This window comes from Vicugna pacos, chromosome 12 (assembly GCF_048564905.1).
Source record: "Vicugna pacos chromosome 12, VicPac4, whole genome shotgun sequence".
Classification (NCBI taxonomy): domain Eukaryota; kingdom Metazoa; phylum Chordata; class Mammalia; order Artiodactyla; family Camelidae; genus Vicugna; species Vicugna pacos.
This window is the reverse complement of record NC_132998.1, coordinates 65,965,861-65,992,114: the sequence shown is the minus strand read 5'-3', so window position 1 is coordinate 65,992,114 and position 26,254 is coordinate 65,965,861. Positions and strand designations below refer to the sequence as shown.

Here is a 26,254-nt window from a genome sequence, read left to right as displayed (position 1 = left end):
GAAATAACTCCAGATTTACAAAATGTTGGAAAAATGGAAAAACCTGCACCCAGACTCTGCTCACCCAGAGTCCCCTCTTGCTGACGTTCCTCCCGTTTCCCCAAGTGCGGTTGGTTCCAAAAGGCGGCCACCCTCCCCTGCAGCCTCCCCGCCTCCAGTCAGAACGGGTCGGGCACCCCTTTGCTCTGGGTGTCCCCACACCTCCTCTCGTCTCCTGAGATGGGCATGTTGAAAGAGGACCCCACATCCCGCCCCGGGAGAGAGCGGTCCGCGTGCTGACGGAGGTGCGCCCGGGACCGCGGGTGCCGTGTGGCCCCGCCTGGAGGCGGCAGTGTCCCTGCTCCTTGGTAGCCAGGGAGTCGCTGGTGCCTCCGCCAGACGGTTTCTGCTTTTGATTTTTCTGGAGCTGCCCAGGGTCCAGGGGCCCCTCTTCGCTTCAGCCCAGACGGCCTGTCCCTCGGTCTCGGGGCCTCCTTTCCTTGAGGGCGGGAAGTCCCTCTCCGCCTCTGTGCTCCCTCCAGTTCTTTCCCCCAGGAACCCCCTCTTCCCTGCCATGTGGGTGGTAGGTGTGGTTTGCGGAGGGTCTACCCCACTGGGGCCTGGGCACTGAGGTGGGCGGCTCGGGGAGGCCAGCATCTGGTGGGAATTCTCGTGGAGCTGGGCTCAGCCCAGTGGGCTGTCACTATCCACCTGACCGTGGGGATGGCCGTGACTGTGGGTGACGGCGAGGCCTGGCTGGGAGGTGTGGACACGCCCAACCCCGCATCTTGGGGCTCCAGGCTGTTGTCTGTGTGGTCGGAGCCCCGAGGAGGGTGTGGGTGGTCCTGACCTGCGTCGGGCTGGGCAGGGGGTCTCCTGGGAGCCGGTGCGCATAGAACCCCTTCCCTTGCGAGGTGGATTCTGGGCCGGTGGGGTCTGGAGGGTGGCTTTCACTCGTGCCCCCCTGACCCGCATCCGAGCGCTGAAGGTGAGCGGCGTCTGCTACAGAGGCGCTGACGGCTCGGTGAGTAGGGTCTAGCACCCTGCTCTGCAGAGGTGGCGGCTGGGGCATCACGGGCACTCCAGTATGTAGGTGGGGATCGCTTGGTAATGCAGTTTTTTTGTGTTTCATGACCTTTATATAAGAAGTTTGAGAACAGAAAGCTGGATTCTAATATCGATTTATCAAACATAACCAAAAAAACATTAAAGAACATCACTTTGGGGACCCTTCTAGCTCCGTTAACCACCCCCCGTCACAGTGACCACTCCTTGTAAATTGGGTGTGGGTTCTGCTAGGGCCTGTTTTTCTGGTGGTTCTGCCCTTGGCACGCGATCTGGTGTGGGTTTGGGCGTAGACCTTGAACACGGTGCTGTCGCACAGACGTGCACACACAGCATTGGTGCCACTGTGCAGCTGCATCACTGTCCCCAGAGTCAGTGCCCCGGGTCCCTGTAGTGGCGCCCAGGGCCGGCGTCCTCCTGGCACACTGTCCACAGCGGACGTGTCAGGTGTCGGTGTTCGGGTATGTCCCTCTCTGCCGGCAGCCTTGGGGTTTGTGCTCCTGTGTCTTCCTCTCAGCTTATCTTCTTGTTTTTAATGCCTTTAGAAACCTTTTTAAATTTGGAAATCTGAGAAGGGGGTGCCCGCCTGTCTGGTGGCCCGTCCGCCTCACCCATTCCTTCCTTTGATGCTTTGGGGCAGACCCCAGTCGTGTTACCTCATCGGCAACACGTCCGTGTGGATCCCGGGTGAGGGTCCTTAGAACCCGGAGCTTGCTGTCGAGAAGAAGCGGGCTTGGTTGGCACGTGCGTCCTGTCCAGGTCCTCGGCTCCTCCGTGTGTCCTCCGCGTCTGCCCCACACACGCCGCTCCCCGTGCCCACACCTCTGCCCACCCGCCCGGCCCCGGGCGTGGCCCCAGCCGCCCGCGGGGTCCTGCTCCCGCAGGAAGCCGCGCATCGCACGTGTTGGCTTGGCACGGGCTCGCTCCGTTCAGTGCTCGCTAGGACTTTACTGTTTTGTTGAAAGTTCATGGCTCCATAAAAACCTCTATAAAAAATTTAGTGTTAGAAACGGTGTTTTTTCAAGTTAGCACTTCTGGCCCTCCGTGTAGATCAGGTGTGCAGGGCGAGGAAGCGCGCCGCGGCCCCCTGAGCTTCTCCGAGCGGGTGGGCGCTCTCCTGTCTTCCCAAAGCCAGCCCCACCCAGGGCTGCCAGCTGGGGCGCCGTGCGGGGGTTGCCTTTTTGTTCCATGTCTTCATTTTACTTCACGGCTTGTGCTTGTTACGGCGTATTTAATTGTTCCTGAGAGCCTCGTGGTGGTCTTCTCAAAGCTCCGGGAGGCCCCCTTGGCCTTGGCACGGACCCCCTGTGGAGAGTCGCCCCCAGACCAGATGTCCTGGCCCCTCAGGCGTGGCTCTCTTTTCAGGGTGGATAGCAAACCTCCGGAGTGATTTCTCTCCCCAGAGACCTGGACAGTTGGAACCGCGCTTCCAGGGCGCTACTCCTGGGCCCCTGCTCCCCGGCGGGAGGCCCCCGCTGCTCTCTGCGTGCTGTGCTGTTCTGTCCGGCTCCTTGACACGCCCTCTTGGGCATTTGGAAATGCCATAGCATTGGTGTGTCTTGTTTTCTCTCGCTGGCATCGCCCCTGAGTCTGCACCAAGACCTTCCAGAGATACTTTATCACGTTTTCCCTCTGTACTGAGGGGCACACCAGGTCCTTATATCCCATGGGTGACGCTGGCTCCTGCCTCTCCCGTGGGAGCAGGGAAGGTGGCTATTGTGGTCCTGTCCTGATTTCGGGGGGCAGCTCCTGGTGTGCCCCGATGGAGGCCCTGGGCCCGTCTCACAGGACCCTCACCCCCATGTGGGTCTCGGGTCACGTGGACCCTGCTTTCCCACGACTTCTGAGGTGATCGTGTTCGCTCTCCGATCTGTGGCTGCGTGCGCTGTGTCCGTGGACCTCTTGTGCCGTGGCCACCCCCTGGAACAGACCTGGGCCCAGGCGCCGTGTGTGCCCGGGGTCTGGCCTGACGCGCCCCGCTTGTGCGCCTTTCGGTCATCGGGACGAGGCTGGGCTGATCTCGGCTTCCAGCCGTGAACCTCTTCTGAAAACCTCTTTTTTCTTTTTTCTTTTGTGGGTGGGAGGAAAACGTTAAACTGTTGATTGGGTTTCTAGAACAATCATTATAAATGTATTTAGGCTTTCTTTTTTAACGTCAGTTTTGAAAAGTTATATTTTTCTACAGGTTTGTCCGGCGTCCCAGATTTCACGATACACGGGTTTAGTTGACTTCTGTTCCATTTGTTTGTTTACTAGTCGGAGAACGCGAATCACAAGGTTTCCAGCGCGGTCGGGCCGCCCTGGGCTCTGCCTCATCCTGACCGGGGCCCTTGTCTTTAAGGCCCGCCCACCTCTGGTCGTTGAGACTCCTGTGTGTGCTTGTTTCCCATTTCAGGACTTTTTGCCTTTCTTGTCTTCTCCACGGCTTTACTGAGATTTCACTGACGTGTGATGTTGTAAGGTCGCGGTGTCTGCGGGGACCTTGGGCGCTGGCTGCCGTGCTTGTGGGCGGGAAAGGCCAGCCGGGGAGAGCCTGGTGCTCCCGCACGCTAGTGAGCTGGGGGTGCGCCGGCCCGAGGCCTGGGACCCTCCTCTCAACGTGCTCTTGCCAAATATCTTGTTTCTTAGAAAACACTGAACACAGAATACAGAGTCAGGCAGCTGCGTAAAGCAAGTGCGCAGCTTGACGGTTACTGCAGGGCAGACACTTGTAACACCACCTTGTGGGAAGGGAGGGCTGACCCGCCCTTCGGCGACCCCTCCCGCCCCCAGGACCTGTGGAGGGACTCGCCGTCTCCCCTTCCCGGGCACCGTGGCCCGCGTGCTTCAGAGTCACGAGTCCTTTGCGGCCTCCTTAGAGGTCCTGCTCCGAGGTGCCACGGGCCCGGCCCCAGAGTCGCTCTGCCCTCCGCCTGCTGCCCGCTGGCTTCACGGGCGTGGGGGACGTGGTGGGCGTGCTGGGTGCGCTGGGTGCTGGCACTGCTCTCCTGGGCACTCACAAGCGCTGTGCGTCCTCTCCTTCCAAGAGGCTTGGGGACATCATGGTCCCTGTAGTGAAGGTGGCCGACCCCAGCTGCTTCCGCCTTGGGGTGTTCCATCTTTCCTCCTCTGAGGTGACCAAGTGGGACCGTCCCCACCCTCTGTGAGAACAAAGGGTTCTGTGGGGTCTGGTCACACCTACATGAACTCTGGTGAGGCTCAAAGGAAGCAGGAACTCCCGAAGCTCTGCCGGACGCTGCCGGGAGTTAGAAGTGACGAGGGGGAACTGACTGTTCCCGCAGAGCCAGGGCGGCGGCGCTGGCGGCCCGAGCACCAGCTCTGAGATGCGTGGAGCACGGGGTTTGTAGGAGTGATGCTGTGGTTTCTAGTTTCCGTGATGGGAACCTGTTGTGTGTCCTGCTCGGCAGCTAAACTCTGAGTTTTTCCGTGTTCTAGATTAAATAGGATTGCGAATCAGGTGGCGATTCAGCGGAAGAAGCAGTTTGTTGAGCGAGCGCACAGCTACTGGCTCCTCAAAAGGCTGTCTAGGAACGGCGCCCCACTGCTGCGGAGACTCCAGTCCAGCCTGCAGTCCCACAGGAGCAGCCAGCAGGTACGTGGCCCGCCCGGCTCCCCGCCCTGCTGGCGCCGGGTGCGTGGTGACTCCCAGCCCCGGTCTCGGCCGGTCCTGGAAGCACAGAGGACCGTGTGCCAGCGTCAGGCCTGTCCGTGTCACGGGTGTTCCTGTGCTTTGAGTTCTGCCTCCCTCCCCGACTCTGCCCGTTGGAGGCAGGATGTCCTTGCCGGGGGCAGAGCAGCAGGAGGTGAGGCCCGGCCAGGGACGTGGGCCACGCATCCCTGAGGGAGTCACCTCGAGGGCCCCATGCTGGAGGAGACAGGGGCCACCACGAGTGAGAGGAAACCGGAGTTTTGTTTCTTGAAAGAGCAGAACCAGACGCGATCTCACACTTCAGTAGCCACTTTGGGTTTACAGAACCACCTGATGCTGTAGAGCAGGTCCCAAAGCACGGACTTAGGACAAGACGGGCTCTGTAAGACGCCACGGAGGGAAAAGGAACAGAGGGTTCTTCTGACCTTTGCCCCAGGCCCCTGGCGGCATCTCCCTTCCTGCTGAGGGGCCTCCAGGCTTGGCCTCCTGCCCTGCGCGGGCCTGCTGGGCGGACTGGTGCAGGGTGGCGCCCTCCTCTCCCCTGGCTCACGCCTGCCCAGCTCCAGTTGGGTTGTCCTGCGGCTGCCGCACCTGCGTCTGGAAGGTCAGCTGCTCTGCTCCTTTGCATCCTGCGTGGCGGTGGCTGAGTGGGTCTGGGGGCCGCTGTGCTTGTGGGTTGGAGACCGAGGGCTCTCTGGACCCAGCAGGTCCCTAGTGTTCCCAGGGGCTCCCTGGTGAGGAGTCACCCCTTCCGCTGTGCTCTCGGTTGGGGCATGACTCCGGGAAGCTGTGAGGGTCCTCAGCCCTGGTGTCCCCGCGCTGCACACTGAAGGGTCTCCCTTAACCCAAGGGTGCGGCCACGCTGGATGTGTGGTGGATGCGGCCAGGCATCCTGAGGCACTGCTGGCCTGTGAGTGCTCGGCTGCCCGGCACCTGACCACCGCGCCCTCCAGCATGGGGACAGCTGACAGCTTTGGACACACCCCTGTGTCATGTCCTGCTGCTGACCTGGGGGCTGTGGGTGGCCCCTGGCCCCTGTCCTAAACCTTCCGTCCTTCACTGACATACCACATGTTCCTGCCCTTCCTCCCGTCAGGGCCAAGTCAGGACTCGTGCCTGTGGGCTGGGAGGGCTGACTGCAGGGTGGGGGGGTGTCCAGGATGCCGCACAGCTGGAGTCGTGGGGACTGAGGGTGGCCTGGCTCACCTGGGCCGGGTCTCGGGGGACCTGGGAGGGGAGGGGTGGGGGCTGGGCCAGAGCCTGCGAGACCTCTGGGGCAGGAGAGGGTGGTGGGCGCAGCAGTGGGCGTCAGAGGATCGGGGCAGTGAGGCAGGTCAGGGCCTTCGTCATCGCTCCAGTGATGGCAGAGAATCCTCTCGGGGCTGGAGGGCCGTCCGCGCACACAGGGGGCCGGGCAGGGACCAGCCGCGGGGCTGGGGGCTCAGCTCAGCGTCTGAGCTTGGAGCCTGTGTGGTCTGTGCGTGGGACTTGGATGGGTTTGAGGACAGAGAAGCTGGGGGGTTGGGGGCCACGGGCATGTGAGAGGCTTGCTGGCACCTCAGGAGGGCTGGGGGCCGCTCCTGGGAGAACAGGAGCCCTCAGGAGGCTGACATGTGGACTTGAGACCAGGTGCTTCCGATTCACATCCTGCCCCAGGGGAGATAAGTTTCTCGAACAAATTCACTCACAGGACACCAGGGAGAGGGAAGTAGCTGTCCTGGCAGGAGGGGTTGGGAGGAGCCACGCAGGTATGGGTCCCTGTGACTTCACTGATCCCTGAACTGTGCCTGGGCCTGATCAAGAGAGAACCTGACTCCGGCTGGAAGCTCACTGTGGGGCTGCCACCCACCTTGGGAGTGAGCTCCGCCTTATGGAGGGGTGGGAGTGGGGCGCCCAGCAGTGTTCCCACCTCTCCCTGGCGGATGGTGACTTCCTGGGGGGCATCTGAGACATTCATGTTCCACCTGGATGTCTCAGTCATGGGGTGATTCTGAGGTCTTGTCAAACTTTGAAAGTCCTTGATGCTGGAGTTTAAAGGGCTCGTTTGTGTTTAAAGGGGCTCTTGCCCTGAGCTTGGCCCCAGAAGAGGGCAGGTGCGGCCCCTTCCTCCCATGGGGGACAGACAGACCGACAGACTGGCCGAGCTGGTCTGAGGGCAGACGAGGCACCTTTGCCTCTGTGGCTGTGGTCTGTCTGGAGTCCACTGGGGCTTGTTTTGACCTCAAGCGTGGGTCCCTGCAGGTCCTGGCTCAGTGGACGTGCAGCCCCTTCTTGGGGGCCTCCACTGGCCCTCTTCAGAGCCAGCTGGGGTAGGGCAGGTGGGTCCCATCCGTCTGTCCTGACCTGCTTGAGTGAGCACGCCCTGTGCTTCTCCCTGATGCAGGGGTGTCTCCGTCAGCTCTCTGGTGGCGTGAGGTTGACATGGTTGTCCTGCTATGCCCGGACAGTCCTGCCTCACCGTCCAGTCTGCTGCTGCTGGGATCAGCAGCATCCAAGGGCTGGGGCAGCTGTCCTGGGGTCTTACACCCTCAGTAGTGTCCTGGGAGTCAGGTGAACCTGCTGGGGCCACCACCCTGCAGAGCTGGTCTGCCCTGTGCCCCCGGACCAAGCTGGTCCTGACCATGGGCGGGGTCTGGCCCTCTCCCTTCCAGGCAGTAGGCGGCCTTTTCTCATTCGTTGGGTGGACATTGATTTGATTGCAAACAGTCTTCTAGACCCTCTTTCCTGGTAGCTTTTTGGTACAGCAAATAACTGGGTTACTCTCCCACTTTATGGAAACTTTTGGGATTGGTTTTATGTTGGAAACAAAGGTCTCTTGTAAGCAGAGTCAGGAACTCAGGCCCTTTTGTGCAGAAGAGGTGTGAGTCCAGTCAGGTCCTGGCAGCGAGCTGCCGTGTGCGGGGAGGTCAGCCCCCCGCAGCCCCCGGTTTCCCAGCCAGGGCAGTGAGCACCGGCAGCACCCGGCCGCCCAGGGCTCAGAGGTGCTTGTCTGCTTTTTTTTTTGCCTCCTCCTGCTCAGCAGCGTCTACAGCCTCTTAGCCGATGTTTCAGTGTCTTATTTCACACTGACGGGCGAGGTGATGTTCAGACACTCTTGGGGAGTTTGGTTTCTGAGCCTCTCAGTGCGCTAGCTGGGCCTGTTTACACAGTTATGTAAAGCCCTGTTTAGTGCCTGAGGATTTCAAGCAACATGAAAATTAGCCGGGTGATTCCAGTCTGTGGACGCTGAGGCTGCACCAGAGGATGCCTGGTGGAGAGGAGACTCCGGCCCACCCTTGGCCCCATGCCTGGCCTGCCGTGCCTCTGCTGCACCTCCCCGCCTGGAGCTGAAGATGCCTGGCAGCTCTCCCACCAGCCCTGCGTCTTCAGGCTCTGAGATCCGAGGAAGCAGGGTCCGCTGTGGATGGCCTCAGGGCCCATCCGCACGGTTCCCACCCTCTGGGCAGAGAGCTGCCTGCTGCCTGGGTTCAGACTGGGGTGAGCGCTGGGGAGGGGACCCTGCCGGGTGGCTGAGCTGCTCAGCTCTGTCCAGCAGGGGCGGGCAGAGAGAACAGTGTCTGAGAGTCGTGGAGCATGTTCTGGAAACGGATGCTGGGCAGGGACTCAGCCAAGGCTGTAGGTGCATGTGTGTCCCCAGCAGCGGGGAAGCAGAGCCGCTCTTACGTCCAGGAGATGGCACGTGAGGTTGGGTCGGCGGCTGCTGGGATGAGGAGGGCCCTCAGTACCGGCCTGAAGCCTTGACAGGGACAGATTTGAGCGTCTTGGGCTGTTTTGGGGAGGAAGCAGGGGAGCCCTGACTGCTCCTTCCTGCGTCTGTGCCCCCCACTCCCCTCCCTGGGAGCTGTGGTCGGGCATGTGGGCTTCCTGGCATCGGGTGGTTTTGGCTGCAGGCGAGTAGAAGTGGGCTCCGGAGCTGGGGACAGACAGCAGCCATGAGTGGACGGTGGCCGCCTGGGACAAGCGTGCTGAGGACCACAGGTCCGCGCAGAGCCTGGGGTCAGAAAGGGGGTGAGGACGTGCCTGGGGCAGCGAGGTAGGAGATGCAAGTCAGGCGGCCCCGCAGGGCAGAGCGCGCCATGGGAGGCCCCTGGTCGTCCCACCTGGACTGCACGCTGCCCGGTGCTGTCAGAGTGCCCTATCCATGGACCCTGGTCCCCGGCCCTCCCTGGGCCGGCCGCGCGCCCGTGGGGCTGAGCCGCGCGGCCTGAGTGCCCGTGCCCGTCGAGCCCTGTGCCTTTGGCCTCTGCCGGCCCGTCCTTGCGGCCTGTGAAGGGTGCAAGGCCGACTCCCATTCTTTTTCTCAGAGGGAGAACGACGAGGAGATCCAAGCCGCCAAGGAGAAGCTCAAGTACTGGCAGCGGCTGCGGCACGACCTGGAGCGCGCGCGCCTGCTCATCGAGCTCCTGCGCAAGCGCGAGAAGCTCAAGCGGGAGCAGGTGCGGCGGGGCGGGGTCGGAGGGGCGGGGCGGGGGAGGGGTCGGGGGTGCGGAGGGGCGGGGAGGGGCGGGGTCGGGGGTGCGGGGCGGGGTCAGGGGCGGGGAGCAAGTGCAGAGGAGTGGGGTCGGAGGGGCAGATGGGGGCTCAGAGAGGGTGTGGAGCAGGTGCGGAGGGGCGGGGAAGCAGGTGTGGCGGGTCAGAGTGGGGGAGTAGGGCTGGGGGCTGGGGAGGGCTCCTGGGATTGGGGAGGCGAGGGGGAGCTGTGTCCTAGGGGCATCGGTTCTGGCCCCCTGCTTCCTTCAAGTCCTCGTGAGGAGTGCAGGCCGGGTGACCCCCGGCCCAGACGCACGCGGCTTTGTGGAGGGGACCCTGACCCCTGTAGTGAAGGAGGTTGGTTAGGGTGGGGGCAGTGTGGTGTCTGGCACGGTGTCCTGGGAGGCAGTGGGTGGGAAAGGGGGTGCGTGTGCTGTGTGAACTCGGACCACTTTGTGCTTGTGGCCTTTGAAGTGGGCACTCTGATCCGCCTGGGTGGCCCTGAGCACTCAAACAGAAGGTAGCTTCTCAGAGGGAGGGTGGCCTAGGGTGCTGAGACCCATGTGCCGGCCCCCAGGTGAAGGTGGAGCAGATGGCCCTGGAGCTGCGGCTGACCCCGCTTACGGTGCTGCTGCGCTCTGTGCTGGACCAGCTGCAGGAGAAGGACCCTGCCCGGATATTCGCCCAGCCTGTGAGCCTGAAGGAGGTGGGTCTGCTGCTCCCGGGTCCCTCATCCTGCCTTGAGTCTGCGATCACGAAAGTGACGCTTTGCTGTAGAACACGGGAGATACACTAGGCGAATGTGCCTGCCTAGGAAAAAGCTCTTCCGGGTGTCCGTGCCCCGACCAGGCCCTGCGTTTTTAACTGGGGGCCTTGAGTCCCGGGAGGGTCCGTAGAGGGACTCAGTTTGGAGTGTCTCAGCGCTGCCGCCTGGCACTGGGTGGGGTGCGTGTGTGCGCGCGTGGCCCTTAGACAGCAGGCGTGCTGGCTGTGCAGGGGGAGTTGGGATGCGTGTGTGCGCGTGCGGCCCCTAGACAGCAGGCGTGCTGGCTGTACAGAGGGAGTGAACCCTGGCTTGTCTGCAAGTGAGCATCTCCTCCCTGAGCCCAGGTGCCAGACTACCTGGACCACATTGAACGCCCCATGGACTTCGCCACAATGAGGAAGCGGCTGGAGGCACAGGGGTACGGGACCCTGCGGGAGCTGGAGGAGGACTTTGATCTCATCGTGGACAACTGCATGAAGTACAACGCCAAGGACACAGTGTTCTACCGGGCCGCTGTGCGGCTGCGGGACCAGGGCGGCGTGGTGCTCAGGCAGGCCAGGCGCCAGGTGGACAGCGTTGGCTTCGAGGAGGCCTCGGGGACGCACCTTCCTGAGCGGCCTGCTGCAGCCCCCCGGCGGCCTTTCTCCTGGGATGAGGGTGAGTGTGGCCGCAGACTCCGCGAGGGCTTGTCTGGGAGAGGGAGCACAGGGGCCACGTGCCGACTTGATGCCCCTGCTGGCCTCGGGAAGGAGAGAGACCGGCGAGGTTGAACGTCTTCAACTTCGTAAATCCAGGCGGTGTGACTTTAGCTTGTGATCCATGTAAAAATTACTGAAGGTGTTATTCACCGGTGTTAATTTTCTCTCTGCCACGTGGTGTACGTTTCATACTCAGCACATCTCTGTTCAGAGCAGCCACATTTCGGGTGCCCACTCAAGATGTGCGGCCAGGGGCCCCGAGGGGGCAGCCCGGTCTACCCGAGACAGACTGGGAGGCAGTGTGGTCAGGGCAGTGTGTCCAGTGGGCCCTGACGGACTTCTCAGGAGGCTCTGTGGCCAGAGGGAGGCTGCTGCTGTTGGGGGTGGACAGGAAGCAAGCCTGGTCCTCCTGGACCCCTGACCTTCACTCTGTGCTTGCTCGGTGGCAGAGGCGGTCTCGGGACGGGCGCCCGGTGCATCTCAGCGGCCTGCTCGCTTGTTCTGGTTCTTGGGAAACTGGCTGCCCCGCCCTGGCTGCCCCTCTCTGGGCACCGCGGACCTCCCTGGGCAGGCAGGGGCCTTCGGAAGATGTGTGTTGCCTGTGTGAACTTCTCACCCAGGTGTTGGCTCAGGGGAGGGCTAGGAGTGAGGGTCCAGATTCCCTTCTTCCTCCGCACCTGGGTGGGGACGCAGGCGAGCCCGTGACCACGTGTTTCTCCTGGTTCATCCTGCTGTGCTGAGGGGCAGGCCAGCCGTTAGGAAGGGTCCCTCTGGGGCTTCAGATGACAAGGCTTTCGAGGTCGTTATCTGCGTTCTTAGTATCTTCCCCTGTACTGCTGTCTTGTCTCCTTCGCACACAAGACCGGTGCTCTGGTGAAAGGTGTGTCCGTGGAGGGAGGCGGGTCCCTGGCCCGGACGCCATGCTGCCGTTTCGGCCCCCTCACCGCTCCCTGCTCACACTTTGATGGTCAGTGGGCGCCGTAGACCGGCTTTGGTTCTTAACCACTTCTCACAGGTTCTAGGTAACCTATGCTTTGTGTGTTTAGGTGTTTGGCTTCAATTGAAATTGCTAGTGATTTTTGTAGTAGTAAATACACCTGAGATTCCGAATTATCGGTGATTTTTCAGCCCAGTTTTCAAAAAGTGCCCCTAGCAGCCTGGGCCTCGGACCGGGGCTCAGACACCAGGTGTGACGTACAGACGCCCAAGCTGGTGCCTCTGGGAGGTCCACGCCTCCCTTGGGCTCTACCTTGTACCTTCACTCGGCACAGGCCGCCAGTCTTGGCAGGAAGGCTTGGCCTGGTTGTGTGCCCAGAGCGGGTGGTGTCCCTGGGTGCTGTCCCTGCTTCCATGCAGTGTGGCCCCATGGCCTGGCCGGCCGTGGACTCAAACGCTTTCCTCAGGAGCATTGTGACACCCACGGTGTGAGGCACACGTCTCCTGTGGCCACAGGCCCTGGGTTCAGAGCACGGTGGGGGGTTGGGGCTGTCCCACTATGCCGGCAAGGCTGTCTTAGAAGGTGGCACTGGTGCTGAGGACTGACCGTGCGTCCTTTGGCTTCAGTGGACAGGTTGCTGAACCCGGCCAACAGGGCCCACATGGTCCTGGAGGAGCAGCTGAGGGAGCTGCTGGACACACTGGACCTCACATGCTCCATGAAGTCCAGTGGGTCGCGGAGCAAGCGGGCCAAGCTGCTCAAGAAAGAAATTGCTCTCCTTCGACACAAGCTGAGCCAGCAGCATAGCCAGCCCCCGCCCGCTGAGTCAGGTACTGGCCGCTTGGAAGAGGACGGTGCTCAGCTGGGGCAGGAGACGGGGGAGGAAGGTAAGCACACTGGGGTCTCGGGCCAGGGCCGCCCTCACTGTGAGCTGGGAGGCACCTCTGACTTGGTGCCTGGAAACCTCAGAGCAAGAGATGGAACCCTTGGTGCCGCTGTGCCGCATCCTGGCGCCTGAGAAAGTTTAGGGCGAGGAACGGGCTGTTGTCCTCACCTTGCTTCTGAGACACTGAGAAGCATGGCTCAGATCTCACACAGCCCCCTGAGGGAGGAGGGGGAGAGGTGGCCGGTGTGGCGGGAGGCGGCTGCTCCGGGGCCAGGACGGGGAGGGGGTTGTGTGGCCACCACTGGGTGGCTGGGGCCGTCTGGCGGAGGGGCTGTTTGGACCCCCCTCGCTTCCAGGCTCCCTGTGATGTGCCGCGGAGCGGGCGAGGGGCTCGGGCTGGTGGTGGCCGGGCCTCGGCCTGGGACGTCCCGCTTGCTGGTGGGCGGGAACCGCGGCCCCGGGCGGGGAGCTGCGGGGCCCAACGTGGACGCCAGTTCAGCAAGGGCCCGGGCGGTGGGCCACGGGGAAGCTAAGCTGTAGGATGGGGTGGGAAGTCCTTCCCCTGCTTCCTTCCTTCTCTGACTTGAGAATCAGCACGTTTCAGCTGCACAGAGTAGAAGGTGGAGTGAGACTCCATCCCCCACAGCTGGCAGCAGTTGGTTTAGGACCTTCCTGGGTTTTTCCCAGCTCGTCCAACTAAGAGTAACAAATATCAAAGCAGGACAAAGGGTTGTTCTACAGTCTGCCTTTTGAAAAAAAGCGGAGTCTGCGGTGGGCAGTCAGCCTCGTGCCCCTGCCGTGTCCTGGCGGCGACCAGGTGTGATTCCACGTGGGGGACCGTGAGGCAGTGGCGGGGGCGGCCTGGAGCCCTGGGCTTCTCCTGGGCTCAGAAAGCGGCCCCGTGTGCACGGTGGAGGGTCTTCGTGCGGCCTTTCCCTCCTCCCGCTCCTTCTGTTCAGGCGACTGCGGTGTGAGCGGAGGCTCGGGGCTCCCCTTCTGGGTGACCGGGGAGCCCCGAGGAGCCTCGTGGCCCACAGGCGCCATCCCTGCCCTCGGGTGTGGTTCTGAGCAGCACTTGCTCGCAGGACCCTTGACACAAAGCCAGGCCTCCGTGGGGTTCTGGGCGGGGCCCCTTTCTGTGCCCCCGGGGGTCGGACACCACAGGGCCTGGGTGTGGGCCACTCTGGGTCCCCTCCTGCTGCCTGAGCTGTGCTCTGGTTGAGGGATGTCTCTCTTCTCTTGAGAAGAGAGTGCGCTGAGGGAAGAACTTGCCAACTGGCTGACTCAGCATCCCCAGAGCGGCTTGTCTGGTCTCACTTGCTGGGCGGGCCCCCGCGCACGCAGGTGGACTTGCGATCAGAGGCGGCCTGGACTCCCTGGTAGAAGCGCTGAGCGTGTGGGAGGGGCGTTTACCTGTGGCTGCCAGAGCTGTGGGTGGGGGAGGGAAGACTGCTCCAGCAACCGGCCGGGGTCGGGGGGGGGGCCTGCAGACAGGCGCTGGGGGTGCTATCTGGTGGCAGCACTGGTGAAGAAGGCCCAGCGCAGCCATGCGAGCTCTTGTAGGAACGGGGCCTCATCGCCCTCACGGCACAGAAACGGGACTCCTCTGGAAGACGGCACTCAGGGCCTCGGTGCTACCGCCGCAGCCCAGAGACTGCTGGCCCCTTGCCCTCAGACGCGCCGTCTGGGCTGTAATTCAGCGTTCCCGAGGCTCCCACTGGAAGCTTCCCAGGAGGTGACGGGTGGGGTCGGGGCCGGCGGGGTGGAGGCGCACCCGCGGTGGCAGCTCTTGGGGGCCTTGGTCTTCTCTTTCACGCCAAGTTTAGTTTCCGGCGACCCGCTGAGTGCAGAGTGGGGAGGACAGCGTGGCCGTGAGGGGCCCTCCAGTGGCCGGGTTTTCGGTGGTGCTCTGAGCTGCCTTTGCTGTTTCAGGACTGGCCCTTCCTCCTTCCTTGAAGGCTCAGGGCAGCTGGGGCTTGCGGCCGGTGGGACCCAGGGTTGTGGTCCAGGCGGGCGGCACCCCGAGTCCCCGGGCTTTCTGTGACTTCGGTGTGGAAGTGCTGGGTTGGCGACCAGGTGTGCGGCGGGTGGGAGAGGGGCCGTGTTAGCTTCCTGCAGGAGCTGCGTCGGGTCGGGCCCCAGAGGGTGGCGCCGTTTTCTCTTCTGCATGTGTGATGAGTTCCACTCAGCGCGTGGAGTTTCAGATGCTGTTTTACAGGCTCTGCGTTCAAATCGCATAGAGTTCAGAGGTTAATTGAGTATCTTTTATGAGCATTGAAGTAACGTGTAGTTGTCGACAGTCTGTGTCTTTAAAAGAATCCTTATGCGTGTGTGTGACTTTGCAGTGAGACGTCTCGAGCCCAGGCTTCGCCCTCCTGGCCTTCCTTCTCGGAGAGACCTCTGTGAGGCCACAGGCCAGGGGTGGGGGCAGGCCCGAAGCCGCAGGTCGCTTTGGGTGGGAGGAGGGTCGGGAGGCCTCAGTGCGCGGCCGAGCTGGGGGGGATGTGGGGGAGGGAGGGCCCGGGTCTGGGGGCTTCTGTGCGTGGCTGGGGCGGGTGCTTGGTGGCTGTCCGGGGGAGGGAGGTGGGCGCAGGGGCTGTGGGGCTCTCAGGCTCTAGTCTGAGGCAGATACCGGCCCTCTGGGTAGGGGGCCAGCCTGTGCTTCCCAGACGCCAGGTGCACGGTGGCTGGCTGGGGAGATGCCCACGGGAGTTTGCTGTCAGGAACAGGCCCTGGTTTCCGTCTGGCCAGTGCCTGGGGGACTGAAGGGCAGGTGGGAGCATCTGCAGGGTTCACCTCCGTGTTTCCACCGTTGGGTTGCATGCTCCAGTCTGAATGGACTTTTCTAGGAGCTTTTTGTCCAGGAAAGGCTCTCCCTGGGGGTTCGGGCCCTGTCACACGCTGTCACCAGCTCCGTGGGGCCTTGGGAAGCAGAGGCACCTCGGGCCGAGCCAGCTGCCCGTGGAGCACTCCCGGGGTCTGAGCCTGGCCTGGTTCTCCTCACGATAAGCTGGGAGAATTCTCGAAACATTTGCTTGCAGACAGAAGCGAACCTTGGGAGTTGTATAGCGTTTCGTTTTCAAAATGACTTTGGATTTCAGATCTTAACCTTATATATCTTGAATGGTTCTGGGGAAGTCTGCAGGTGTCATAAAGTGAAAACTGTACTTTGTGGTGATGCATAATCCTCCTTGTCCATGCTTTGTGTCACATGTCCCGCAGCCAGAGTCAGTCTAGCTTGGAGAGAAACCCCAGGCTGGCCCGGACGGGTGCCTTCCCCGCCGCCCTCTCCGCTCTGCGGGCTCCTCCCGCTGACGGGCCTCCCGGGGCGGGCGCTCTGGCTTTCAGGCTTCTCGTTTTGGTGTAATTTTCACAAGCCTTTCTTAACAGGTTAAAATACTCTTTTCCCAAAGATTGTATTTCTATCTTCAAAGTCAGAGTTAAAGGACTTGCAGCGATTCAGGGCGTGGCACAGGGTGGCGCACTGGAGAGCCCGGTGGGGGTTCCCACTTTCCTCCCCGCCCACCACCACTGCCTGGTTTTTGACACGATTTAGAATACCCGGGTCAGAAATCAGACTTACGTGCTTGTTTCCTTCTGTTTGCTAACCTCATGGCCCAGGTCAGGACTGTGGGAATGCCCGCTTAGACCCCTTAGTTACGGGAAGTATTTTTCTTCCACAAGGTAAGTGAATTGTTGATTGCAGAATTGTCATGAACGCGAATGATGTACTTAGCGTCGGCACCAGTGAAGCAGTCTTCAGGGTTGTTTGCGAACAGTAGCTTTATGCACGTGGGCGCCAGGCGCCTGGGTCTTCAGTGCTAGGGCGGCGCACAGTGCCGCCCAGCGGCCCGGGCCCACTGCCTGCAGACAGTTATGTGTGATGCTTTGTTTCCTTAACTGAATAAGTATTTTGGTGGACGTCACATTTATAGTAAGTTTTATAATAGATTTTATAATTATCAGTTTTCAAAAATCACTTTATTTATAATTTTTTCAGGAGATAAATCTCCCCCTAAACTTGAACCATCAGATGCATTACCTCTTCCTTCAAACTCGGAGACTAATTCAGAACCACCAACCCTCAAACCAGTAGAACTCAACCCAGAGCAGAGTAAACTATTCAAAAGAGTCACATTTGATAATGCATCACATAGCACTTGCACTCAGAGCGCACTGGTAATCGGACACCCTCCAGAGCCCTCCCTCGCCAGTAGTGGCGATGCGCCGGCGGCGGCCTCCGCGGTGGCGGAGCCATCAAGCGATGTAAACAGACGCACTTCTGTTCTCTTCTGCAAATCGAAAAGTGTAAGCCCCCCAAAGTCTGCCAAGAACACTGAAACCCAGCCAACTTCTCCTCAGCTAGGGACCAAAACCTTTTTGTCTGTAGTCCTTCCGAGGTTGGAGACTCTTCTGCAGCCAAGAAAAAGGTCGCGAAGCACCTGCGGCGACTCCGAGGTGGAGGAGGGGTCCCCGGGAAAGCGCCTGGACACAGGTAACTGCGCGGGCGCCCTTCGGCCGCGTCCTCTCGGGGCTCTCGGGGCACAGGTGTTGGGAGGTGCTGCCCGCCTGTTGGTTTTGCACTTTTCGGCCAGAATTCTCTTAATTTCTAGAAAAGGAGACAGAAGGTGTGTTTTTTTGGAAAGCCGTACGTCATAGGTCTGGGGCGGCTACGGGCCGGGGTGGGGGGCGGGCGCAGTGGCCCTGCGTGTCCCCTCCCACAGAGGTCCGAGACCAGGGGCTCCGGGGCGTGGGGGGTGCCCAGCGCAGTGTCCGTGCACTTACACGACCTTCTGGCGTTTTCTGGCTGTCCTGAGCAGCCCGGTTGGTGCTGACACGAGGGATCGGCACCTGCGGAAATAACGCTCGGAGGCATTTCTCATTCACCGCTGAGTTTTCATAGCGCACGCTTGTCTGATTCGTTTATCGAGATCACCCCCCGCCCCGTCGGCCTTCGGCCACATTGCGGAGTCTGTCCTTCCAGCCTGTCTGACCTCCCGCGCCTGCGCTGCGTGAGCTAGCGCCTGTCCTCCCAGCTCCCTCAGTGGAGGCTGTGCCTGTTGGTCCGGGGGCGCCCCGTCGCCTCTCCTGGGGGCGTTTGTCTCAACACCCGCTGGTCCTGCTCAGGGGGCACAGCCTGGCCTGTGTCCGCTGTGGGTCCATCTTCACGTCCGCACAGGAGCGCGGCTTCTCCTCTCCTCCCGCGCTCGAGCAGGCGGGGTGGGCCGAGGTCCGTGCGCTCCCACGTCGGTCCTGGGGTCTGGCGTCTGGCGGGAGCGTCCGCGTGGGGGGCCGGGCTCCAGCGGTGTAGGCGGCGGTGTGTCGCCTGCGCCTCAGCGCACAGGTGCTCTGTCGTGGGAGGGAACTTGCGTGCGGGTTAGTTTCATGGAAACCTCACGCTCCTGTGCGGTTCCTTGGGTGCCTTGCTGTCAAGCTGGTGCTCTTAGTGACTTGTTGGGAGTGTCTTGTCTCCGAGTCCTGCGGAGCTGCTGAAATATCCCACCGACTTGGACACCAATGCAGACGCACCCCGTTCCAGTGCTCGGGTTCCCTCCTGTGCCATGGCCTTTCTCAGCCACATTTACTGAGACTCTTGCTGTTTCCAGCACCTGGGGGTCCCGGTGACAGCACTGGGAGGGTTGAAGGGTGTTGTGTCCCGGCCAGCGTGACCCTCACTGACTGGCCGTCCTTCTGGCTCCCTTGCTGCCCATGGGCCTCTGACCATTGGACTCCGGGCCTCCTGGGCCCCTCGTAGAAAACAGGGCTCCCTCCTTCCAGTTTCTGGGCCTGAGCTGGGGATTCTGCAGGTTTTGGTGGTGATGGCGAGTCTCGGGGGGGGTTACCCCAGCCCTTGCTGGGGGCGCGTCTGTCAGTGCCCATGACCCTGACTGAACTGACCCCCAAGTGGCGGTGGGTGCAGTGTGCACGATGAGGCCTGGCGCTCTCCTGCTGCTGTTGGCTGTGCCTCGCCTTGGCCTCCTGTGGGCTCCACGTGCCTGGCCCCTGGCTCCAAGTCACAGTCTTCCCTGTCTGGGGACGCGTCCCGGCGCTTATCCGTGTGCCCCGCCTGGTAGGGAGTCGTCCGGTGTCCACAGTGCAGTTCGAGCAAACCCGGCTTGTTCATTCTGAGACCCCCGGGCCCTCTCGCTGGCAGTGCCGTGGGCCTCCTGCCCACCCTTTAGCACCTGACTGCTCCTGGAGTCGGTCTCCAGGACCTGTGCTGCCTCCCGGCTTCCTCCTGGGACTGCTGGTCTCCCCCGGATAGTGACCCGCCGGGCCAGGACTTTCGTGCCCCGGCCTCCTGAGAGCCCTGCCGCGTGGCGCCCACGGTGCGTGTGCATGTGTCGGTGCGTGTGTGTGCGTGTGCGCCTGCCAGTCTTCCGAGTCCTCGGCTGCTCAGGGTTTTGGAGGCTGCTCGGTGGTGCCTTCAGTCAGACTAAATGGCTTTTTCGCTGTTTTCCAGGTTCTCATTTTAACCACTAACATGCGGGTAGTTCACTCTTTGGATCCTAATTATTTTCTCTTGCTCAACTCGGACTGGAGTTCTGCGAGTGGTCACTGTGGAGCAGAGGTCACTGCGTCCTTGCCTTTCCTGTAATTCTTGCGGATGATGTTGGGAGCACCTGTCCGGCCGTCCTCCAAACAAAACACAAACAGCAGCACTGGGAGGAGCTGGGCCCGCCCCGCCCGCCCCTTCTGTAAGTCAGCTGGCCGCCCGCTCGTGCCCAGGAGGCGCCCGTCCTCCGCTGGCCGGGGTGCAGAGGGAGCCTGCCGCCTCCGTGGATGTCTTACGTGGATGGAGATTCTGACCTGCCCCAGCCGGCACGGAACCGGGTCTGAGCTGAGCAGGGGGTCTGGCTGGGGTGCCCAGGCCCAGAAGGACTGCAGGCTGCCCGCAGCCCCCGGACACCGTGCGTGAACACCGACTCCCGCGCTGCTGGCGCTTCACCCCGGGGTCTCCGCCGGGCCCTCTCCCCCGGCTTCTCTCTCCTCTCACTGCTCCTCCTGGTCGTCCCGTGGATCTCTGAGCAGCTCTGTCTCTGGTTGCCACGCCTGAAGCCGGCTGCCGTGAGCGAAGTCTTGGCTGCGGGACTAGTAGCGCCTTGTGCGGGTGTCCGGGCGAGCCTTCCCCGCTGCTGCTTCTTCCTGGAGCCGGTCCAAGCAATGCAGTTGGTTGGGGTCATGTTTGCTGTTTCTGTGTTCTTATTGAAAGTGGAAAAACGCACAAAAATGCAATCCTATTGCCAGTGGTAAAATAAAACCGTGTGAACGAGATGAGAGGCACACCCCCTGCTCCCAGAGGCCGGCTGCAGACGCTGTGCTGCCGGGCCGACAGCGTGCATCCTGCGAGGGGAGGCCCGTAGCCACGCCTGGGGCTGGCGGCGTGCGGGCCCCCCCTGCTTGCTTTGCCTCTCGCGGGGCTGTCTGCCGTCCAGGAGGTCGCCAGGGCCTGGCGGGCGTGGACCCCGGCTGACCTGCATGCCTGTGGGCGCGCCTGGGGGCTTCTCGCCGCCTGGTGGGCAGGAGGTGCTCAGGAGGAGGTCACTCGGGCCACTGCTGGCCGGTGTCCCAGGAGGCCCGGTGTGCCTGGACTCTAGGGCAGAGGAGGCGGCTCTGGGGGCGCAGCTTGCGTCTCGGAGAGGGCTGGCCTGTCCCCGAAGGCCTGGCTCAGGGCGGCCTGACCTGGGCCTCAGCCAGTAACAGTCAGCCAGGTGCGGGGCTCCAGCGCTGCGGGGACGCCAGCCGTTTATGGGCGTCTCTCTGGCACGTTTCCATGCAGATCTTTGACCCTGCCAGCTGGCTGTCCTCCCAAGTCCCCGGTGGCAGGACCCGCGGGCCAGCTGGCGGCGTGGGGAACTGGGGAGGGAGCTGGTGATGGTGACAGTGAACCTGTGCGCGAGGGGTCACGGCCGAGGGTGGGGCTGCCCCAGGGCCCATGTGGGTGTGACCACAGTGGCCTTGTGCCCTCGGGCTTGTCTGCGCTCCGTGGTCTCACGGGAAGGAAAACCCTGTGTGACTGCCCTGTCTCCTGGGGCAGGCGAGTCCTCCAAGCCCCCAGGGAGACGAAGGGGCACGTGGTCATCGTCCGTCTCCCCGTGAGGACTCGTGCTTCCGGGCCTTCTTCCCGGGTGTCACTTGGGAAACCGGCTGCAGGCAGTGGTGGTGTGGGGGTGGTGGGCGTGTACTGTCTCCCTGGGGTGTCAGGAGTGCGGCCTCCTCCGTGTTCTGCAGCTGGGTCGGGGTCCTGTCCTCTCTCTGCACGCGGGAGGCCCATCCCTCGTCTGACCTCCGCTAGGCGTGCTCTGTGCTGGTTCCCTTCCCGACTGGCCTCCGCCCGCCGCCCACTGGCCCCTCCTGTCTCTCGCCCCGGATCTTGCCAGGTGCCTGTCAAGGGGGTGAGACTCCCCGCCACCCTCTAGGGCTCTTCCTGCTGCTTTGCCTGGAGGTCTCATGGCTGTGCGTCCTTGTCCCCTGGCCTGGTGCCTGACGTCCCAGGCTTCCCCAGAGGGTGCAGGTGGGGGTCTCGTAGCCTTGCTGGCGCTGGACATGCGCCTGGGGACTGGTCCCTCTGCAGATGCGGATTCTGACTTGCCTGACTCAGAGGTGGGCTCTTTGCCCTGGTGTGGAGTCCCGGCGAGCCTGGACGGTGCCTTCTGCGCCCTCCCAGGGACTGTCCCGGGCCTGCTGGTGAGTGGGTCGGCGTGGGTTCTTCGAGTTCCCACCCCGCAGCATCAGCCCAGTTGCTTCAGTGCTCGGGCCCGTGTTTCCAATATGGTTTGGTCGACTCTTAAAAACGTCCAAATTCTAGAAGTGAGTGTAACACCTACCACCATCCGCAGGTACCACTTATAAACATGAACGAGGTTTAGAATTGAAAATACGAAGTTTTTCTTAGAGCTGGTGGCGCTGAGTCCGGCAGACGTGGAGGGAGACGTCTGAGGAGCTCCCTCGGGGAGCGCGGAGCGCCAGCGTCTGCGGGGCAAGGCCCGCCCGTCTCCGTGTTTCCACGTCTTGGCCGCCGAGGTGCACGCGCCACCCTTTGTTGCAGAAGACTGTACGGAGCAGATGGAAACACCCTGTGATCTGGCCGCCTGCTTCAGAGACTTTTCAAGAAGTGGATTTTTAAATTTTTGAAGCACGAGGAATGGGATTCTTTTTTGGGAGAGAAAATAGGCCCTTCCAGCTGCCGTCTCCCCCAGGGGAGCAGGGTGGGCCTGGCGGCGTGGGACCTGGGCTGCGGCTCACGGCACCTGCCGAGCCAGAGTCGGGACCGGGAAGGTGTTCCCGCTTCCTGACGCCAGGCCCTCAGGGCAAGGTCTGAGGTTTGGCTTCGAGTTGCAGTTCGGTCTCGACGCTTCTCAGATGCTGAGATGTTTTGTGGGCTCCTGGGGTGTTCAGACCTCAGTGAGTCGTGGTCTCCGGGTGGCGTGGCCCCACCCCCGCGCCGAGGCCCCGCCCCCGCGCCGAGGCCCCGCCCCCACGCCGTGGCCCCGCCCCCACGTCGTGGCCCCGCCCCGCGCCGTGGTGCTGATGGTTCGTAGCTGCTGGAGCCGGGGCGCCCGTGTGTGCGGGTCGTTCGCCTTCTGTGTCAGCGTTTCCGGAGTGTTTCTGAGGTTCACGCTGAGACGCTGGGGACGTGGACGTGCTGATGCCCGGGCGGCGCGTAGTTGACGAGGGCGCGGTGTCCGACCTTTGTCTGGGGAGGGGCCGTGCGAGGCTGTCTTCGCCGTGAGAGCCTGCTGCTTTAGACCAGTGTTCCCTGGGCCAGTCCGCTGTGGGTTCACTGTCCCTTGTCTCTGGTCCCGCGGGTGCATCCGTGCCCCGTGTTCTGGGCGCGCCGGGTGCCAGGCTGCGCGGGACGCTTCTGTACGACGCCCCCCAGCCCCGGGTCAGAGGTCGGGTGTGCGGAGCCGCCGGCTGGGGGGCCGAGCTCAGGCGCCCGGTGCCTCTGTTGCAGGTCTCACCAATGGCTTTGGGGGTGCGAGGAGCGAGCAGGAGCTGGGCAGCGCCCCGGGGAGGAAGGCCGCGCCCCGCCGCCGCTGCGCCTCCGAGTCCAGCATCTCCAGCAGCAGCCCGCTTTGCGACTCCAGGTGGGTGTGCCCCACGTGCCGCTTCCTGTGTGACCTGGTGCTCTGCTTGGTGGGGTTTAGCCAGAAAGAGGGAAGCAGACTGTAAAGATGTTACTTTCATAAACTTTTTTTTGTCTCAAAGTCTTCCTTTTATCGGGATGGTGGGGAGGGAGGCCCTGCTGTGCCCCATGGAGACTGCGGTGTCCCAGGTCAGAGGTCAGGTGTGTGGAGGCTGACACAGAAGGCGAACGACCCGCACACATGGGCGCCCCTGTGTGGCCCCAGGCTTGTTGGGTGCGACCTGCCCCCCCCCCCCCGACTTCTGGGGCCTTCGCCTGGCTCTGGGGGGCCCCCCCCGGCTCTGGGGCTGCCTGCGACGCTGCTGTTTCCACTGCAGTTTCAGCGCACCCAGGTGTGGCCGAGGCAAGCCCGCCCTGGTCCGCAGGCACACGCTGGAGGACCGCAGCCAGCTGATCTCCTGCATCGAGAACGGGAACTACGCCAAGGCAGCCAGGATCGCGGCTGGTGAGTCTGCCCCGCCTCCCTCGCACGGCCTCCCTGGCCAGTGTTTCCAGGGGCCTGCTAGCGGGGCCACGTAGCCGCTGTTGGAGGTGCCAGGGACAGTTTGTGTGGGACACTTGGCTGCCTGCGTTCAGGCCCATCTGTCACTTGCCCTGGAACATGGGGTGGCAGGGGCGGCGGTCCCCCAACCTTCAGTGCCCAGAGGAGGGTTGGGCTTCAGTGCTGGGCTGGCGCTGGCCAGGCTGCGGGTCGGGCCGGGAGCACCCTTGCCGCGAGAAGTGGCCGTGCCTCGTGGAGCGAGCTGATGCAGCCATGAGAGCTCAACGCCGCCGTGGGCTGCGTGGAGAAGGGGGCTGGGACTGGGTGGGCTTCTGAGGGAGGTGCTGAGAGGTTGGGCAGGTTCCTCTGAGTCGGGGTGTGGGGAGGGCAGGGCTGGGTAGGTCTTTGAGGGGAGCCAAGGCTGTGGTTCTGAGTTTACAGAGATGCTTTGGGGGCCCAGCCCCTCCCTGGAGGTTGGTAGGAGGGGCTCAGAAGCGGGGAGCTTGTTGGGCACCTGGAGGCCAGAGGCCCTTGAGCTGGGGCGGGCTGAGGACACAGGGTGATGTGGCTGCAGGGGCTCTCTGCTGCCCTGGGCGGCGTTGGCTGGGCGGCTGTGTCAGGTCCTGGGGGCTCTGCTGATGCTCCCCCACCCCCTCCCCCCAGAAGTCGGTCAGAACAGCATGTGGATTTCAACCGACGCAGCAGCCTCCGTTCTCGAGCCCCTGAAGGTCGTGTGGGCCAAGTGCAGCGGCTACCCTTCCTACCCGGCCCTGGTGAGCTGTGGGCAGGCAGAAGCTGTGTGTCGGGGGGGCGGGGCAGGTGCTGGGGCCCCCATGCGGGTGTCGGGGTGTCGGGGTGTCGGTGGGGCCCGAAACTCCTCAGGGGTGCAGGTGCAAGGTTGCAGCTGTGATCGCGGGTCCTCCCTTGGCAGATCATCGACCCCAAGATGCCACGTGTGCCCGGCCACCACAACGGGGTCACCATCCCAGCCCCGCCACTGGACGTGCTGAAGATAGGTGAGCACATGCAGACCAAGGCTGACGAGAAGCTCTTCCTTGTCCTCTTTTTCGACAACAAGAGAAGCTGGTGAGTGCGAGTGATGGCTGTGCGGATGCCGCAGGAGCCCTGTCGTCCTGACCTTGGGCGCGGTGCGCAGCTCCACTCCCTCCTGCCTGTGTCCTGCGTGGGTCCGTGTGGGCTCCCAGACCCTGCCAGGAGATGCCCCGCCTAGGGGGCCCCAAACGTGCCACGGCCCCGACCCCGAGTGCCCGTGGGCACTGTCTCCACACGCCCCCTGCACTGGGCTCCTGTGCCCCTCAGAGCTGTGGCCCTTTCTGTGCCCGAGGCTGCTGGGTGTGTGGGGCTGGCCGCATTGGCAAGTGCAGCTGGATTGGCTTTGTGCGTCTTGCTGGGTGGTGGCTGTCAGCACCCCGGCCCGCCTGCTCCCTCACCCTGACCCCCTCCTGCTCAGACCCAGACAGCGACTCGGCCGGGCCTGGTCCGGTCCTCGGGCTGCCCCACCGCTGGGGCGTTGTTGGGTCTCCCCGAGCCACCCTGCCCCCACCCTCGCTGAGTGAGTGCCCGTGTGGTTGGCCTGTGTGCCCCTTGGTAGGGGTGGTGAGGGGCCTGGCGGCCCCTGGGCAGTGGCGAGGAGAGGCGGTGCCCCAGGCTGACACTGCCGTGGGGGGGTGGGGGTTGCGAGGAGGGGGTGACGCTGCTGCGCCAGCCTCACCGTGCGTCTCCCCCTTTAAAAGGCAGTGGCTCCCCAAGTCTAAGATGGTCCCCCTGGGTGTGGACGAGACGATCGACAAGTTGAAGATGATGGAGGGGAGGAACTCCAGCATCCGCAAGGCCGTGCGCGTTGCCTTCGACCGCGCCATGACCCATCTGAGCCGTGTGCATGGCGAGCCGGCCAGCGACCTCAGCGACGTGGACTGAGCGCCTGTGCGTGGTTCCGCGCGCTGTACATGCTGTACATGCTTCACCACTTAACTTATTCTGAGTTTTAGGGTTGGCTTAGTCCTTTCCCGGGGAGGGAGGGCTTCACTTGCCGTTTTCTACGACACCGTCCCGCTGGGCGCGGTGGGTGGCGCGGGCGTGCCCTCGGGGGAGCTGTGCCCGCGGGTCGCAGTGGAGGACGTGCTTGTGCCACTTTCTTTGATCTGTAGCTTTTTTTTAAGAAGACTTTTGAATGTTTAATAATTTTGTGAATCATACTCTTTACACAGAGTACCACTTATTTAATAAGACGGGATGTAAATTTACAATGACAAATGTGTATTTTAAGAAAGAAAACGACATTATTTTGAATGGTACTTTGTGGAAAGAGGTGGAGGATAAATTTATGCTTGTGCATCACCTGCAAATCACCAAAAACACTCCGCCGCCCCCAGGAGGCCCCCCGCCAGCCTCCCACGGGTGTGCCTACCAGCGGATTATTTATTGTAGAAAGTGTATTCATTTGCTTTATAAGGAGAAATAAACTTGCAGAAGTATATTGCTATGCATTTTTATACAGGCACATACAGATCCAACTTGCTTTGGGAGCAGGATGTGTTGTTTGTTGTGTAAATGACTCTGGCTGTGTGTTCTTTGATTTTGTAACTTGTAATCTTTTGTTTACAATGCGGGGCTTTCTGTAACTTGTTTTAATTTAGGACACTTTGGTAGCAATAGAAACTTTGGATACATTTTTGTATGGTACATGTGATGTATATAGAATTAGTACTTTATTTTTATTTTTAAGAGGTAAAGCATTATGTTACGGGAAAAGGTAGGGTGGGTTTCCAAAATTGCATTTTTTATATTAAAAAATAAAGTCAAGATTTGGACGGTGTGGCCCTTTCATTCCTGCATCACTGGAGCGCGGGGCGGGTGTGCGTGCTGGCGGCCCTGCGGGGGTGGGGGGTGAGGGTGAGGGTCCCAGCGGAGCGCGACACGCCTTCCTCTCGAAAGCTTCAGTGTCGTTATTTATTATTTTACCTAATCGAATTTTTATTTTAAAGCGGTAGGTCAGATTTTAAAGCGCTTTTTCTTTTCAGTCACCATTGTTTGTAACATCTCCATAGAAACTTGGAAATAAAACATCCTCCTTTGATAATTTTGTCCCCCGTCTGACAGACGCTTTCTCTGCCGTGGCTCCCGGGCCCTGGGGCTTGTGTCACTGCCAGCGA

General features: G+C 62.0%; 1 protein-coding gene across 6 annotated transcripts in view; it reads left to right on the top strand.

Moving 5' to 3' along the window:
• Nucleotides 1–25,917, top strand: part of BRD1 (bromodomain containing 1) — a 33,434-nt gene extending 7,517 nt beyond the window's left edge. For 2 of the 6 annotated variants that reach the window (XM_072973724.1, XM_072973725.1), the window contains 11 exons: nt 4,480–4,636; nt 8,998–9,129; nt 9,741–9,869; nt 10,274–10,586; nt 12,191–12,451; nt 16,451–16,945; nt 22,409–22,541; nt 22,918–23,045; nt 23,745–23,854; nt 24,013–24,167; nt 24,836–25,917. In XM_072973724.1, the coding sequence (XP_072829825.1) occupies nt 4,480–4,636; nt 8,998–9,129; nt 9,741–9,869; nt 10,274–10,586; nt 12,191–12,451; nt 16,451–16,945; nt 22,409–22,541; nt 22,918–23,045; nt 23,745–23,854; nt 24,013–24,167; nt 24,836–25,019 (2,197 nt within the window). In that variant the 3' untranslated portion in view covers nt 25,020–25,917. Of the gene's footprint in view, nt 1–4,479; nt 4,637–8,997; nt 9,130–9,740; nt 9,870–10,273; nt 10,587–12,190; nt 12,452–16,450; nt 16,946–18,913; nt 19,726–22,408; nt 22,542–22,917; nt 23,046–23,744; nt 23,855–24,012; nt 24,168–24,835 lie in introns of those variants that run through there. The other 4 variants (XM_072973727.1, XR_012078740.1, XM_072973728.1 and 1 more) reach the window with 4 other exon arrangements.
• The last annotated feature ends 337 nt before the right edge of the window (nt 25,918–26,254 follow it).